At 47.7% G+C, this 17,568-nt stretch overlaps 3 protein-coding genes across 3 annotated transcripts; 1 reads left to right on the plus strand and 2 right to left on the minus strand.

The window, feature by feature from the left end:
* Positions 1-4,338: 4,338 nt before the first annotated feature.
* Positions 4,339-5,592, plus strand: BKA67DRAFT_516507 (uncharacterized protein; the record flags this gene model as incomplete). Its single annotated transcript, XM_046097817.1, has 1 exon — positions 4,339-5,592. The coding sequence occupies one exon, from the start codon at positions 4,339-4,341 to the stop codon at positions 5,590-5,592; it is 1,254 nt and encodes a 417-aa protein (XP_045959921.1).
* A 3,855-nt stretch (positions 5,593-9,447) lies between these two features.
* On the minus strand, positions 9,448-10,667 carry BKA67DRAFT_603312 (1,3,6,8-tetrahydroxynaphthalene reductase). Its single transcript, XM_046105342.1, has 2 exons — positions 9,682-10,667; positions 9,448-9,626 (listed from the first exon to the last, which is right to left on the minus strand). The coding sequence occupies exons 1-2, from the start codon at positions 10,508-10,510 to the stop codon at positions 9,610-9,612; spliced, it is 846 nt and encodes a 281-aa protein (XP_045959922.1). The 5' UTR covers positions 10,511-10,667; the 3' UTR covers positions 9,448-9,609.
* A 3,210-nt stretch (positions 10,668-13,877) lies between these two features.
* Positions 13,878-16,948, minus strand: BKA67DRAFT_515777 (putative transcription factor Pig1p; the record flags this gene model as incomplete). Its single annotated transcript, XM_046097752.1, has 5 exons — positions 13,878-14,958; positions 15,016-15,131; positions 15,185-16,718; positions 16,773-16,827; positions 16,879-16,948. 5 exons carry the CDS (start codon positions 16,946-16,948, stop codon positions 13,878-13,880), a joined length of 2,856 nt encoding a protein of 951 aa, XP_045959923.1.
* Between the last annotated feature and the right edge of the window lie 620 nt (positions 16,949-17,568).

The raw sequence follows: 17,568 nt of genomic DNA on the forward strand, positions 1-17,568 counted from the left end.
CAGTTGAAGTAGGGGTGGAATATTTCCATTTTTAGTTTCAGCTTAGGTAGTCAATGACTACATTGACTGGGATAGTAGCTGCGCCACTAAGTGAGGAAAACGTGCAATTCAAGATGGTGGCACGTCAAACTTGCCAAATGGTTGACGGCGGAAGTGCCGCTCTCAAGCCGTGAGCAGTCCAGCGCTGAACTTGGGATAGAAGGAGAATCGGCACAAAGATATCTCCAGTAGTCATCGGCCCGGCCGGTGGTTAGCCAAGCCTGTAGATCGTGTGTCGGATGGATTGGGTACAATTACTATCAAATATATGGATGGTGGCTTCCGGGCTTGCCTAACGACCTAAGCATCGTATCCAAAACTTTACTCGGGCTCAGTTTTTTGTCTAGAAACTTAATCTCGTTGGTTTACTCTATTTGAAAGTCTAAGCCTGCACCATGCGCTAATCACAACAATATGCAGGAAGCAGAAGCGAGATCGATCTGGTAGGGCATGTATTTGGCACATTGTGTAGCATCGAGGCAAGGTGCCGCTGCAATGAAGGCGGAAGGCGCGGGACACGGGTATGGGACTTCAACCGAATCTCTGGAATACCACCCAGTAGTACTGGGTCTACTAAGGAAAAAAGAAAAAAAAAAACTTGGCCTGACGAACGACTATACAGAACCAATGATCTCCTGGGAGATCTAGCTAGTCAGGTGATAGCTATCTTCTGATCCCATCGAGTGTGGGTACGAACCCTGGCTAAGATCTGAGGGTAGCGGTTCAGCAACCCCACTCACTCATCTGATAGTTACCAGTCCGAATCTGGCAATATGCTTGGTCTGCGGAGTCCAACATCATCTCCAATTCCACGCTGTATGCACTCTGATAGGTGGCCTTCAACTGCAGACTCCACACCTCAATATTAGCTTTGATTCTTCGGACTCCCACGCAAGTATACTGGTGATGATTGCGTGTAATACTCGCTATGGGTACCCATAAGAACATTTGCAATGCCGACTGATGCAGTAAATCGCCCAGTGTTAGATGGACCTGGATCTTTCTAGGGAGGAAGATTTGTAGTTTGGGACGACCCTCCATCGACCTCCTTGTAATTGAGACCCCACGTCACGAGATACCGCGCAGGCTGTTTGCCACGTCATGGATTGGCAGGCCGTCTGACTTCAAGCCAGATTCAGCCTTCGATGGAAATCGAGGTACAATGCCACGGTGAGATTCTGGCACACGTCGGCTTTACTTGTCAGCAACCATGATTTGAAGGCACAGTTAGAGCCAAGAACTCCGGGGATGTATAGCATAAGGGCCTCAGCTTTCAATACCAAGTACATGCTGCTCTTCACCAATCGGAAGATAGCATAGACCAGCCTGCAAGCAGCTTCTGCCTCGTAGCTAATTACCTGCGTCACATACCATCTCAGTCTCGCGTGGTTCTTCAGCTCCTCAATGGCCTTCATCTCCAAACCAACAGTATTGACTCTTGTCCCAAGGCAATTACGAATGGGAGCGCGGCGAGTCTCCAATTGCCATGCGTTGAGCTGCATTAGCGCGCTGATAGTGCTCTGGGCTGAAGACATCCTTGAATAGGCGAGTCCTTCGAAGTACCACTGTGATGAGATTCAGACACTTTAGACATATTGTGCTTTACTGCTTCCAAGCTACAGACGACAGAACAAAATGCGCTTGTGTTCAATTCTATAGACCGTAGAGTTTTGTTTTTCATCCAACTACTTGACCGTCGGCAGTGACTTCCTAGTACTTCAAAACGTAGTCTACCGTAAATGGACGCTCTAAAAAGTGGGAAGTGTCACTTAGAAACGTGATCAGCACTCTTGGGTCAACGAATCAGACCACGAAAAAGCTCAGGCAGCCACCAAACGATGTTGCCGGCAACTGTAAGGGTTGCTGCTGGTAGTTACGGGTGGTTAATGGATATGCCAAAAGCCAACGAGACAAGCGCAGCGGATCCAGATTCACCCTACGGAGGTCCGTGTGGGACGAGGCTCAGGCTGACTATAGACTTGCTTGGACGTGTTACACGTGGGAATCTCGCCTTCAATGCGGTATTCTAGTGGTTGACCAACAGATAACGACCTTGAGCACAACTGTTGCTTTAGGCGCCACTTTACCTACCATGTACAAGAAAGATACCATCATTCTCAAGTACTGGATGTTGACTGAAGACTCCCGCGCAAGCGCCGTTTCCCGGTAATAAGCAAAGAATACCATAAACAAGTCAACTGGTGGTAGATGACCCCAAATCCTAATGCCGAATGACGGAAAGCTGAAGCTTGTAATGGCTTATCAGCCGAATGTAGTAGGGCTGACGACCGCCAAGCGCGCGGTTGTACTCAGAGATATGCGACCTCGATGGGAAGGCAGATGGCGCAGACCTTACTTGCTGCTTCGCAGAAAGTTAGAAACGATGTGCTGCATTCGGAAGCAACAGTAATCAGCATGCCTCTTATTCAGAACTGGTCTCGTGGTTTCATGAGATGGCAACTCTTATCATTCTGCCTGGTGAAGATTCACACAGTTCAGCTGCAGCACATGAACCCTTGCTACATTAAACATTACATAAACAATTCACATTGGACTATTCTCCAATCATAACCACTCGATTCCTCGCAAAATTGTAAAACCGGTGCCCGTTTTCGGAGTCAACCGGTGAAGCCATATAGAGTTGTCGTTACAAAAAGTGTTTGTCCGCATATACTATCGTCATGACTTTTGCAAAAGTCGTTCCAGGCCAAGAATCAGTACTCCACTTTCGGTTCCGAAGCATCCAGTGCCATGTTAAAAATATGAAGAGTGTCAAGCTTTCTGCAGCTGCCAGCCTGCTGCTTGTGGGCGATTACACGCTTACTGAATTGTGTTTCCACCATTTTCAAACTGTTGTTAAGGTATTCTAGTCAGCAGACTAGGCATGCAGCATTTCGTCTAGTCCAAGAGCCGCCGTTGCTCTAATGGAATGGGTACCGAAAGGATCAAATCAGACGCGATTTGTTCGGCACAACAACATCCCGAAAGGGTTTAACCCACCGAGGCTAGAAGATTCCCGTACCTTTGGCTCCAAGCCCGGTCCCTGGTCGCTACTTTAAAGTAAGTTCCGATTTCTTGGCTCTGGGCAAAACCTGCACTGGAACTGGGAGTTGTCGTCCCGTATCGAACATTGAAGTCGAACTCGAACTCGAACACCACCTGTCTGTTCCCTTCTCACTCCGTATCTGCAGCACACACATTTGTTTGCGCCAATAAGGGTATTTGTTCTAGCGGCATTTTCTCGTATGGCCCTCACGGCGATCAATCACGACATCTTTCCTACCTCTTTCGTCTCGTGTAACTTTGGAACCGAACTCAACAACACTGTTGAAGGGATAAGCCATCTGTCGTCTGGGTTGAGGCTGCCTTGTGGCCTGAGTCTCCAACACACTACCTTGATTGCTATCAATGCCCTTGATAGCCTCCTTTCTCGTCAAACCGAGTACTTCTACGGGCCCGATTGTCCCCGTCAGCACTTCCGTCGAACATCACTTGCTGACAGGCTCAACGGGCACTGGAGCAAGACACCGTCCCCATACACTAATGTCTTCGTGCCACTTACGCATGCTATTGGGCATATCATGCATCGCGAAGGCTTAGTGGCCTACCCGCTGATTACCCCAGCGGACTACATTCTGATAGCTCCGTGGCTTCTCCCCCCACAGGACCATACACCCTGGCGGTCGCATACAAAGATCAGATCTAGTTGAGGCGGCTCTCATAGCTTTGTAGCATGGGTCTTTTCTTTTCACATAACACCAAAGATCTCAACCAGGTACCCCCAGGCGTCTTCTCAGGCAGCCCTGGCTTGACAGTGACTATCACGTTTATAATTTTTCTTGTTCTGCGAGTCTTGCCCAGTGGCTTTGCTGCTTGGGCTAGCAATGATCCTGGTCTCTTGAAATATCCTAGTTGTCTCTGGATATGATTTGCATATCTCTCGCCTCCTCCAGTACTAGCGTATCATAACGTTCTGCCACCCGAGCAAGTGCTCATGCATTCTCTTACTTTCGTGGCCGGAGACGTCTTATCAAAAATGCCACATGCTCCAAGCCGACTTATCCCCCCTCTCTTATTCCTCAGTTTCTGACTTGTATTTAATTTTTATTCCTTTAGCTTTGGGGTCCATGGTCTGCCACGAAATCGTATTTAGATATACAGATCGCTCACCACCGCGTGGGCTCCCCAGTCTCTGCTATTCCCTATTCATTTGATTCTTTTTATTCTCTGGCATATTTGAAACGTCAGCCTTTTTCTTTCTTTTTATTTTCTCTCCTCAACAAGTAAACATAACTTCTCATGTCGTCCTCGAACAAGTCTCGACAGCCTCGTCTTAGGGCGTCTTGTGATGGATGCTTCTTGGCCAAGGTCAAGTGCTCCAAGGCCAGGCCTATTTGTTCTCGCTGTCTTGCTTGCGGGATCGAGTGCCGATATTCGCCTTCTAGTCGATCTGGGAAGCCCAAGGCAGAGAATTGTGGGAGCTCCCTCAACGCTCACAGCCAGGATATCCACGAACTTCAGCACTTAGTAGAGGACAAGAATATGGGTTTCGCGGCATCCATTCCTGCTCCTGAGCACTTGTTCAGGATCAATACGGGTTGGGCAACGCCCCCCAATAGCACCGACGGCGTAATGAGTCGAAATTCTTCGATCTCGGCCGGTTTAAGTATGATGGGGGTTGAGGACAGTCCTATGCATAATGGCAGCCCCATGTCAGCACCGCCAGAGACATATGCAAACACGATTCCGTGGACACCTCCTGCAGACTTCACTTGTGCACCTTTCCCTGAATCAGTGCAGAGCCTTTCAGGTCCTCATGTACGGTCACACTCAATCGATATGTCTATGCCATTGCCAATGGCTTGGTCGGACCCAAATGTGCCCGAGAATACCGTATATTCGCAGATGCAAACACCCACAAGCTTGACTTCAAACTATTTTCCTAGTCCTTCTACGACACCGACCATGCGACCAAACCACAACCGACACAAGTCATCGCCCCCTATTATTACTGGGAGTGGTGGCTCCTGTACGTGCTTCACTCTCTGCTTACAATCTTTGCAAGCTTTGCACAACGCATCCGCACCCGCCACTCCTCCGTTCGACCTGGTCCTGAATCTGAACCGAAAGGCTGTTGAGGGCTGTGCCACTATGCTTGCATGTCCTAAGTGTATGAGTAGATCAGGGACCCACACTGCGGCAATGCTCTTAGCAACAGTCATGGGCAAGATCACATCATTCTATCAGACCGCTTCTCACACACACTTTGAGAATGGTGTTATGGGCATGACCGCCACAAATCTCAATGGTCCTTTCGGAGTCAGCCTTGGTGCTTACCAGCTCAATGGTGAGGACGGAAGGTGGCTGGAGCTCGAGATACTTGCTAGAGAGCTACGAAAACTTGAAGAGCTTTATGCAAGGTTTCGTGAGGTCTGCGGGGAATTGTCTGACGATCCTGAGGTCAGCAGAGCAATGATAGGCTACCTTGGACATAACCTGGGATCGACATTGGAAGTACTGAGCCATAGGAAGGGCGGAGTCTCTTTTGCCTGAGAAATGTTTTCAACCCCATGGCTCATGCAAGGAGGCGCATCAATTTTATTGCTATTAGGAGGCCCGGATGAATTTTTTCGCACAAACAGCTTTCGAACCGCACATGATCATGATAATATCGTTACAGTAAATGATATTTTCTTTATCTATCCTGCGTGCAGTTGAACGAATATATGCAGAACCAATGGCTCGGGAGTTTGGCGTTTCAATCCACGGTTGCTACTTTGGGGGAGCTTAGGTGGATAAAGACATGGCAAAAGATCTTGTCACGGTTACACGACACGACGTTTACATGTTACAGGAACAGACAGCAACGTACTGTAAGGTCCTGAGAAATTGCACGACGCAAATGCTTTGTGTTGGGAATTGTAATATGTGGTTGAGAAGAGTTACCATATTCTTCCCCCTGCTTAGTTCTTTTTACTGTTGACGATTTACGACTGATTTCACATCCGTGGAAGAGTACAATCCTAAAGATAAATCAGTTAATTGATCGGCTGACACCCGACTTCAATGCATCATGGTTATCCTTTCAAGAAGTGTATACAATCTAAAACATATGATCTCACTCGGTAGCGAGCTCCGCAAATCACGCAGACCCTGAGTTGTCTCACGCACCCCACGGGATTCACCAACCCCTTGGATTCAGCAAACTTGTGCTGTTGTTTGACACATTTGTGCTAAGCTCCAACATAATGTTGACCACTAACGCGGGCTAGTCAATTCTAATATATGAACCCTGCTGAAAAATGGCTGGCTATTGCTAAATGTCAAACTTTTGATAAGATGATCGCGAGATAGTTCAGATACTACATATCTTTGGTCTCTTTTCATGAAAAACTTCTGATACGACGACATGGTTGAAAGGTCGACAGAGCTATCTCGGGTGTTTCGGGCGTTTGAGAGCTACCATGAACGGCGAGTCTTTGAAAGTTAACTACACTTAGAGTTTTTGTACGCATGGTATTCAAGACGATCAGACTATACCCAATAGCCCCAAAAAGGCCACGCAGATAATACAGTTCCATGCCGCAACTCTGCCGCTCTTGTGTTGAAATCTTTTTCCCCGAGGCATTGTCACATGGAGGAAACTGAGATGTCACCCAGTATTTCACTCAGTTGCAGAGAGAAATTGCCATACATGATATAGTGCTGCAATTCATTTACTGTTAGGTTAGTTTTCTTGTGAAGAGTACGGTCGTTGGCACCCGGCTCCTGCATTACGAGACCGGAGTATATCGTGTTTTATATCGCCACTCACTATCTATGGACATACATTGGCCAACAGTATGCTCCATATCACTTTCATTGTTACAATTAAAGATCCAGCTAACCTAGTACCAAACCAGTAAGCTAGGCTGACCGTTCGACAACACACGAATCGAAAAGCCTTGATGTATGGCTAAGCAGGCATGGCCTCCTGTGAATGGTGCGTGTAGAACCTGGTCGTCCCGGGAATCTGGATTCTAGCCTAGACAGTTCTGACTCGATCATTTTGGGGGCCATCCGGACCATGGACAAAATTCTCGTTGCTCTGTGGAAATTTGTTGCTCCAACAGGCCATGGCTAACACCCTTAGCTAGATTGAGATAGATTTTAGATACTTCGATACCTGTCTCGTGTCCCCTTATTCTTTCACGTTTAAACTCAATTCGACCGAAGTCTGAATAACGCCAGATTGTTTACACGTACCACTGCTTAGCAGAACCCTTGATTTATACTAATGATGGCTCCCTCCAAATCTGGAACTTATGTTCCAGCTTGCCACCTGAAAGTCTCACCACTTTATGTTCTCGATTTTCACTGCAATGGTATACCAATCAAGTGGCAGCGCTTACAAGGGTGATTAGTTGCCCCGGAGACAGTGAACCACCCAACTGCAACAGGTTAGCGATAGTGATACAAGTGACCAATGATGTCGGTCAGTCAAGAAGTATTGAATGAGATTTCGGTCTCGGGCTTGAGAAATATTCGCTACAACTTCACATGTCTACTTGTTTGGGCAATCGACGAGGCTATTTGAGTTTGTACTAACCTAGACTAGTCTAAGGCGAGAACCTGCAGGCTGTGACGATCCCACGTTCGGTTACACCGCCTAAGATAATCAAGATGATGGAGGTACACGAAGGCGGGATGAGTTCGTCACGGTAATCAGGCTAGCGAAATTTCAACAACGAAACACGTCTTCATCACATACTCATCGCAAAATCCGGGGTTAATGTTTTTCTTCTTCTTCATTTATTTTCAGAGCTCACCTATGTAGGCAAACCTTGGTTGTTAAATTTCAACGGTGCCACCAGTCTCACCATTCGATCGCTCAACGCGACAACCAAGGTCCCCTGTGATCAGGAACAGTCTTCCAGCCTATCACACTAAGTTGCTTTCGTGTGCACGCATAACCGCACCTAAATGGTAATGTGGTAAAACACCAAATTGGAAATTATACGTTCGACCATCACTTATGCTCGGAAGGCCTTAAATGTATCTATGAACAGACCAATAGTATGTCGTGTTTGTCACCAGCTCACATACTTATCAAGAATGGCGGCGGGCTGGGTTTGCCTTTGTGGACCGTCTTCCGCGGAAGCGATGGCGTAGCTAACAAAGTATGTGGCGCAATGCAAACTTTCGTCTTGAGTTTTGCGCTTTGGTTTATTGGAGCAATAATCCATCGGCCGGCAAATATGGTGTCTCTGAGCCTATCAAAATCAACCACTACCTTTCTTCCCATGGGATTCAGAACAGATGAAGGCAGCTGGGGGCAGGGCTGTTGCCAGAAAAAGTGCCACACCCCTACACACAACACTGACTACTGTTACTCTAGGGGTACGGCACTTTTTTGTTATCAACCCGTTGGGGGGTAAACTTGCGGCGACAAGTCTCCTGGCTAAGAACTCATGCAAGATCAAGTTTAGTTCAAGACCACATAAAGCTCGAGCTAAGCGATACGTATGTGATCTGGGTGGCTAGCTGTCTCTCATACGACTGATGTCGTGAACCTTCTTTTTCGAAAGCATTTTGCATGCATGATGCGCGTATTTAGTCATATTACCAGAAAAAGAAAAAGAAAAGAAGAAAGGAAAAGGGAAAAAAGAAACCACTCGGAGAATATACCCTCGGATGCATGCGTTATCTCCTTGGCACATCATCCACAAACCTCCTGGTCCATGCTCAGTTTTTCAAAGCCTGCGATGCGCACTTGAATGACACCGAGTATACATGTGATATGCACCTAAGTAGATACGATATTATGACAGCCGAATTGAGGGTTGCAGCGAGGAAGGTCATTAGATTGATCAGCAGCAGCATCAGCATCAGCATCATCCATTGTCATCCATGTGGTGTCAGCTACAAGGCTATGACTGCATCAGCCACTCGATGCCATCTCTTGGGTTTGTAGCAAAACTATGCACATAATGGTAGGAACGCGATGTCAAAGGATATCTCAAGGATCATATGATATGACCGCAGATCAATTAACCTGCCTCTGAGCCGGGACAGTAATAAACATGGCTGGATCTTGCGTGAATTCTGTCTGTGCGGTGCCAAAAGGGGTGCTTAGCCCTTCGCATGATATTATACAGCTAGTAAGCCGTTCAATATTCGTATAGCTATCATGCATTTCCAGATATTACCCCGAAATACGAGGTCCCACCCGTTGATCGTGTCACTAAGGGAATAATTAGTTCTGATTCTTCAGTATCATGTACCACATTGTGGTTGACAGCGGCTCGCGAGTGCACAACATTCCCCCATTCACATGACGAAATAATATATCAAGAAGTGAATCTGACGAACGGAAGTCGTAAAAGCACTTCCGGGCTAGTGGTCTCATGCAGTTTTATTCTTATGATTAGATTTGTAAATTCTTTCTCTAATTCATTGCTAAACATCTATATCAATTACGATGCCGCTTACTATGCTAAATAATGAAAGCCCTCTGCGGTTAACCTATTTGATCATAATCATATCTTTGATGCTCTACACATATTAAACACCACAACATTCTCATGTCCTCTACACACCACCACCGCCTTGATACGTGTTAGTGTCTGTTCAAAAAAGGGACGAGGAGATTATCAGACTTACTGCATCGCAGGACCTGACCGTTAATCCATTCACCCTCCTCACTGACCAACATGGATACAATTTTACCAATGTCGGCAGGAGTTCCCACTCTGTTGAGCGGGCACATCTTAGCAAGGCCGTCCTTGATGGTATCGATGGGCATACCCTGGTAGCCACCGGGAACATAGTGCCAGCTGTTCTCGTCGAACATGTCTGTGGCGATGCCGCCGGGAGCCAGGGCATTGCACGTGATTCTCTTCTTGCCGCAATCGACGGCGAAGGACCGAGTGAAGCCCTCAATGGCGGCCTTGGAGCCAGCGTACAGAGCGTGATTGGGGATGCCGGTCATCTGGGCGGCAATGGAAGATGTGAGGATGATGCGGCCGCCTTCGCTGCAGTGTTTTAAGCCGTTCTGCGCGACGAAGAACTGGCCGCGGGTGTTGAGGTTAAAGACCTGGTCGAAAAGCTCCGGGGTCACCTCGGTCTCCTCGCACCAAACCTCCATACCCGAGTTGGAGATGGCGAAGTCGATGTGGCCGAAGTGGCTTAGGGCCTTTTGAAAAAGCGCGGCGACTTCCTCGGGCTTGGAGACATCTGCTTGTACGGCGATGGACTTGGAACCCAACTTGCCGAGCTCGGCTACGACTGAATCAGCGGAGCTGGAGCTCTTTGCATAGTTGACAACGATTGATGCACCGCGCTTGCCCAGTTCCAAAGCAATGCCCCTGCCAATACCACGACCAGAACCTGTAATTAGAGCAACTTTGCCGGTCAATGGCCTGTATTGGCTAGTCTGAGAATCCGTTACGGATGTTGAGGAGGAAAGGTCTTGAAAAGCAACTGGAGACATTGTGTGGATATATTTATAAACAGAGATAGAAAACGGTATATTTTCTTCAGGGTTCAAAGCGTAGAAACTGAGTCTTAACGACGACTGTTAAATGAGGATGCAGGATATCGAAATGGTTCTTTCTCTTTTAACAGATTCATCTTTTATAAAATTTTATAAGTAGTTTTGGGGGTTCCGGCTAGTGGAACCAGGAGATTGGGGAAATTGCTCGGAGCCCTGGCGGAACGGACGCTGGTACGGACCGCCGCTGTCTAAGAGCACGACCGCTGTCTAAGAGCACGAGCCGCCTGTGCTTCAGGTTGCGCGTAGCGACGTGCGGTGGATGGAATTCGTAACATGTAGCGTCCAAGCAAACAGTTTTCTATGTGTGCGTAACGTGCATGTCATTGTGTGGATCACGTTGATTCAACAGTAACCAAAAACTGGTGATAATCTGTTCTAGGTTCTACTTTCTTAAGTTCACTGCGAGTATACAATCTGGTTTGGGAGGATACTTCAGAGTGGAGCTCAAATAGTCACTGAAGCCTCGGGTACTGTCTTGCCATTCCGCTGGTCCTAGGCTGTGACAGCAATTGCCCTTTTCGGTCATTTGTTTGATCTGATTGGCTTAGACACTCCACAAGGTGCTCAATAGAGCTGCCTACTGGCAGCATCTGCAAGAACCCCAACGGAGCTCCGCACCTGCTGGCTCAGTTCACTCTTGGGCCATGGTGGCATTGTCACACGTTTTCACAGTTTCAAAGATGTATCGAGAATGCAAGCATGAAGCACCCTGCTGGCTTTTGTGTCTACGCCCAAAAGAGCCTTTCGGGGGGTCCTATCTCCCCACGACGAACAATGCTCTTTCCGCTGAGACCTGAGTAATACTCATGAATGGCAGGCTAAAACTGGCATAATGTATTTTCATCGAGCCAATTTTCTTACGTGATTCCTGGTACTGGCTTGTACTTGTGCGACAGAAGCACTATGGGGCGTGTTGAAAGCAGAGCCTAGACTAGAGAGCTGAACCGTCAACTCACCAAAGTTTGCGCCGCCAGTTAAAGGAAGACCTAGGGGGGGGGGGGGGGGGGGGGGGGGCAATTCTGGTCTGGCAAGCATTTTGTTGGTCTCATGATGTAATGCAGATTCTAAATCTCGCTTGCATCCTCTTTAGAAAGTGAGGGCGATTAGCACAGGAACTGCCAGCTGCGAGGTGATGCTCTGCCCCCCACTCAGCTGCCACTGTTGTAATAAGAACCCTGCACTTATATCCAACAGGGTGCGTCTGCACTGCAACTTTCACCCGGACGCTCGCATATCACTGACTTCATCCCTAGGGTGTTAATACATGCAGGGAACGCTCTAGTCTAGAGCTCTTTCGCGTCATACATGATCATCAACTATTGGTGCCGAGTCTTGCATGTCAATATTTGCACTGAAAGTGAATCCTCCACGGCAATATCTTCTAGCAGTATACCACATGCAGTAAGTCGAAAGTACGCGGTCCCGATACACTGGGCGCGTAACGGGCCGATTTATTAGAAGACATACTGACCTTGCTGTGACAGCGCGAAGTCAAAATAGTTAGGCGGTTGTAGTGGATCGAAACCGACAAGACGTCCTAAATGATAGTGAGCCTGTATAAGACGTGACGGTCCCTACTCTGCAATGATAATAATTACTAAGAATAAAAAGTCAATTCAGGATTAGGTTTTGGTAGTGGTAGGATGATATCTGAGAGTGGCAAAGCTGGCCATCATTTGTACAGTACAAGCACTAAGAGCCTTGGCGTGCTAACTGGTTTCTTGGGGGAATCGACTTCACGTCCTGATAATGGGATATTTGATACCCCGGGGTGGGACCAAGGATCGGTAATCGAAATTTCAAGGCGCAGGCCGCTTTATATTCCCCATCTGTACCCGACCGTTAACATTAACAATCCAAGCCAGCCACACCTGCATGCCAAGCTTTCCTCGTAGACTCGTCTTACCAAACACTGAATGGTTAAGTACGAACAGAATCGACATACCATTGGCTTGTCTAAAATAAACTTGATCTGTTCATGCTGACTCAAATGTTGATCTTGGTGCACCCCCACACTTCCCACAACGTCTGGTTGAGACTAACCTCTGGTCTACTATCTATTTACGGTCCCGAGCTTATCTGGATCTCATCGTCATCAGTTTGTCGGCGGCGATACCTTAATCACTACTTATTTTCGAAACTGAGCTGGATCTGACTAAATTAATCGATTATCAAGTGGGCAGGCAAATAATGTATACTGCTTGTAGGAAACGCCCAGGATCTAATAAAAGCTTTGGGTTGTACTTCAAGGCGCCATTACAAATACTTTATTTCGGGTCACTCCTCATTACTGGCTGATGCCGGAGCTTCCTCCCGTGACCATGCGATATTTGATGTTCTCTTACTTCTTCACATGTCTCAAGGTTCAATGGATTGAAATCTTTGACCACAGCCTCGGATATGGCTCTTATGGTGTGATGATCCTTCAAACACTGCATGATATCGGTCCTATAAATGACCTCATCATAATCTTATGTATCTGGGTACATTGTTTTACCTACTTAGATACGAACAAGGCTAACCATAATGATACGCACGATATCAATAACATCATGGTAAATTACGATAAAAAAGAATTGGTCCACAAAGGCATATTACAAGTAAATGTAGGGATCTTGCGGTATACAGCCTTGACCAATTCGAGGATGTTTGGTGCGCAATGATCGGTACACATATTTTTGGAATCTAACAGATGAAAATTTACTATAACCTTACATCATGATTTCTTACTCAATAAGGTTATCTTTTATCAGCAAAATATGGCCACTTCAGTGATTCTAGTTGCTTCCATCCTCTGCGCTGAGGAGAAATAAAATGGGAGTCGGGCCAAGAGTTTGAACTGTCTTTTTATCAACAATTCTGAGATGTAGCCTGACGCTGATGCGCAAATGCGAGTTATTTGCACAGTGATTTAGAAGCTTGAAGCAAAATTGTTAGACCATGTTCAAGCGAATGCTTAGATAGCGACCATACGTCTTGTGTAGTTGATTAGTTCTATCTAAAAGAATTAATATTTATTCCATACGGCCTGTCGATACTGGCCATGCAGTAATTGTGACCCCCTTGATTCTTGGAGGTCTAAACCTATTAGATGATTGTATATGGAGACCAATATATTCTACGGCCCGTTGCAAATTATTTGCAGTGGCCCTAGAGAGTGCCCGCGAGAGTGCAATCCAAAACGCCGACCGGGATGCCCACTTGCAATGCATGGTCATTGACCAGCTGCGCCAATCAATTGACTTCAAATCCAAATCATAGTCTTCGTAATAAAATAACAAAACTACACGTCCTTTGAAAGTACTTAGACACTGGCAGCACCCAGGCCAACAACGTTCCAATTGTTGCATAGAGCAACCAGCTTTCGCTTAATTCCGTCACTTAGTCTGCAGCTCACGCCCTCTTCGACGGCTTTCACGGCATAGCCGAGAACATCGGAGGGATGCTCTAGACTGATGGTCGCACCATCAGAGCGTGTGAGGATTGGAATGCCATCAGTGTTCCATAGATAGGTGATGAGTGCTGGATCCTCGGGAGTGACCTGGTCAATGGCTACAGGAGCACCGGAGAGATCTGTCTTTGGGAAGTTTGGATCTAGTCGGGATACACTGTCTGTCCAGAGAATCAAAGTTGCACGGTAAATAGCCGTGCTCCACCAAGTTGGTCGGCGGTCTCCAGGCATGCTGCGGATCAGACGGAGGACCTGACCGCAGTGAAATATCGACTCCTCGCGCTGGTAGATGCAGCGCTTGTGACGGAGTGAAAGCTCCCAATAAGATCCATCAAAGCCTTCCCGTCGTGCTAGACGCTCAATCTCGGGGAAGTTTGTTACTGCATTCAGCGAGATCAAGTGATAGAGCACCAGGTTGGTCTTGCTGACAGGACAGGTGGGGTTGGCTTTGAAGTAGGCAATCGAGAGCTCGTACCACTTTTGGAGGAGCGCTTGTACCTCTTCGAGTCGCAGCATGGTGGATGCTTTGGTAACTGTTCGTGATGTTGTACGACGAGCGCTCAGAACATCGGAGAAGCATGTAAGCATCTGCCGGAGGTGGCAGAGCAGGTTCTGCAGGGGATGCAACAGAAGACGCAGTTGATGCGGAGTCAAGCTGCTTTGCCTCCGTGACAAGTTGTCGTGCAGGAAATCTTGGAAGAGGTCATATAATGACGGTGTTAAAGAAGGTGTGGTAGTAAGAAGTTGTGGGTTCACATTGGCTGTACATCCATAGATGGATTGCATAGCTGCGAGCCACTGTTCGGCATTGGCAGACATCCAAAGCAGCTCTGGGCCAGGGAGAGGTGCACAGAGCTCGCTGACGGAGAGCATTGGGGCAGTATCGTGGAACAGGCTAAGTTCCTGGTCGACCATAACCCAGTTGTAGACCAGTCTATAAAAATGAATGAGCACCATGTACTAGTAGACACGGAGTTGAGCGAGAGCATACCTATTCTGTGTTTCACGATGAAGCCATGCTCTCCACTGCAGTTCCGTATTCACTGGGCCCTGCAAGGACGGAATCATCGTTGGCTGAGAAGCAAGCATTCCAGAATGCTTCAACATCTGTTGGTGTGTTAGTCGCGTTGACCACAAGATATACGAGAGACCGAGCTTACAGAAAGATACATGCCGCGCTGTCCCATGGCGATGTCCATCAACCACTTATCTCCGCTCCATGCACCTAATAAGGTAAAGAGAAGGGCAGATCGGAGAGCAACAGGATCGGCACACATCTCAATATCTTTTTCGATTATATCAAAGAGTGAGATTCTGCAAGTCTCGATAAGCCCAGCAGATAGCGCCCGTGCCTCAGCTGTAGGCACCGCCGATGCGCCTTGAGCGACCATCAGAAGCACAAGCAGTGTCGAAGCTTGATTGTTTTGAAGCATCTCATTTGGATCAACGCATCCTGTTGCGACGAGTGAATAAAAGAATGTAAGGCTTCGGACATAGCTCCGTAAGAAGAACTCGAGAATTTTTGATGGAGGGAGCACCAAAAATGTGAGCATCCCTGAGTTGCCGTAAGCTGACTTTCCCAGACCATGTACACCCCCACGGTGGATTTCCAGAGCTTTATGTAGAAATGCTTGTGTGATTGCCAACATCCTGTCTCGGGAGCGAGAAGTCATTGGCACCACAGAAGCAAGATCTGAGCTATCCCAGTCGATCTGGGACAAGTATTGCTCTAAAGCACTCCACGTGCCTTCGTGCTGTGATTTCTGCTCAAGGCACTCCAAATGCACAAGTGCGGTGCGTGGACATGCGCCAGAGTAAATGGGTGGGTTGCATCGAGCCAGAGGCCAGGCAGCTTCAGCTGCGATGACCGCTTCAAATTCAGGAAACTCCGTCGGAGCACGGATACCGAGGTCGATAGGCTTGCTAGTCGGTTCAAACTCATTGCTGGAGACAATACTGGTGCTTCTGGTGTGTACTGACCCTCTTGTAGAGTTTGTGTGTTCTGAGTTTGAGGAAGACATATCACTCAATGCTGTAAATGTGGGCATTGACACATCTGGCCGCACCATAGGAACACTACCTGAATACATATCAAGATCTAATGGGTAATCTGACCAGACCAGCATATCCTGGTAGTTCGGTTCTTGTGTGATGAAGTCATTCCCAAGCATGAAGTCATCTAATCCTTCGGTGTTGTGTGGCGAAGGGAAGCCGTCAGGGCTTACATGACAGCTAGTAGGTGAGCTTTTCTTTGAGGTACTGTCCTGTTGGAGCACAGGATCAATATTGACACTAGCCGCAGGAGAAAGGGATGCTTTCGTGGGAGTATTCTGTCTTATGATGCTTGTGTCGATGTCCATCATGGCTGGGTTCATTGTGGCCGCGGGCATGCCCTCTGGATGCAAGGGCGGCGTTGGTAGTGGTGCCTCCAGAGATGTGCTTGTCTGAGCAGCCTGCGCAGCCTGCGCAGCCCGTAGAGCGGCCTTTGAAGACCTTCTTGCATACCGTGCTGCACAAGGCAGGCCCTTGTCTTTACATCGCGCACATGGAACTCCCTTATCGCATCCTGTCTTGGCCTGGGCACAGTTGAGGCAGGCAATAGGTGTCTTCCCGGCGACAGTTGGGACGCCTCCCGGTGGTGGCTCTATGGGGTGCGCTTCGTGGTATGTCGAATAGTGTCTCTGAAGGAGATCCCTATTAAACAAAGCATTAGCTGATGGTATTGTTGAGCAGCCAGAAGATACCTACCTTCGAGCAAATGACAGCTGACACGCACTGCATCTATGAGGTTTGACATTGGTATCTGAAGCATACTGTAAGCCGCTGTGCATGTCCATTTTCTCGGGTTACCTACGATGGGGAATATGTCTCTCCAAATGTTCCTTCCTGGTGAAGCTCCTCCCACAGTATGTACAGTAGATCATATTGTCAGGCACCTGTAGAGGCCCTGCTGGCGTGTTCGTGTAAGTGATTACTAGTGTCGACTGCTGTGCTGTTTTTCCTGGTCGGTAGGCACGCCTGCGTCCTCGATTCAATGGGTTGAAAGGTATTCGGCGGACCCAAAACTTCTAGAACCTAGAGGTCATGGATATAAGAGGGATTCAGGATGTTGAGTCGAAAGAAGTAAAAACAAATATTAATCAGATGCAGTTTGAGGTGAAAACTAAACAAGACAAGCCAGCTGAGAAGCATACCCGAAGACAGGGTATACGTTATACAGGTAAGACAACGAATATGCAGGAGTTGGTGATAACGCGGAACTCTGTCTAAATATGAAATGAACCTACTCATACCAGATTCATCACTCTGGTATGACGGTTGTAGAAGCCTTCACCTTGTGGGTCGAGGTGACCACCCTCATGCCAGTAACTTCCTCATCTCACCACTGTCGGCGCCAAGCATGGGGCTCGGGATAACTGGGATGACTGGGGGTCGAAGTAGCCATGGAGGTATTTCAAGACAAGGTCTGGTAGAATATGCCCGATTGATTCGGATAGTTCAGCCGCCAGAGCATACTTGCTCAGGTACCGGTGAACAGGCCGCA

This window comes from Truncatella angustata (assembly GCF_020726525.1).
Source record: "Truncatella angustata strain MPI-SDFR-AT-0073 chromosome Unknown BKA67scaffold_3, whole genome shotgun sequence".
NCBI lineage: Eukaryota > Fungi > Ascomycota > Sordariomycetes > Amphisphaeriales > Sporocadaceae > Truncatella > Truncatella angustata.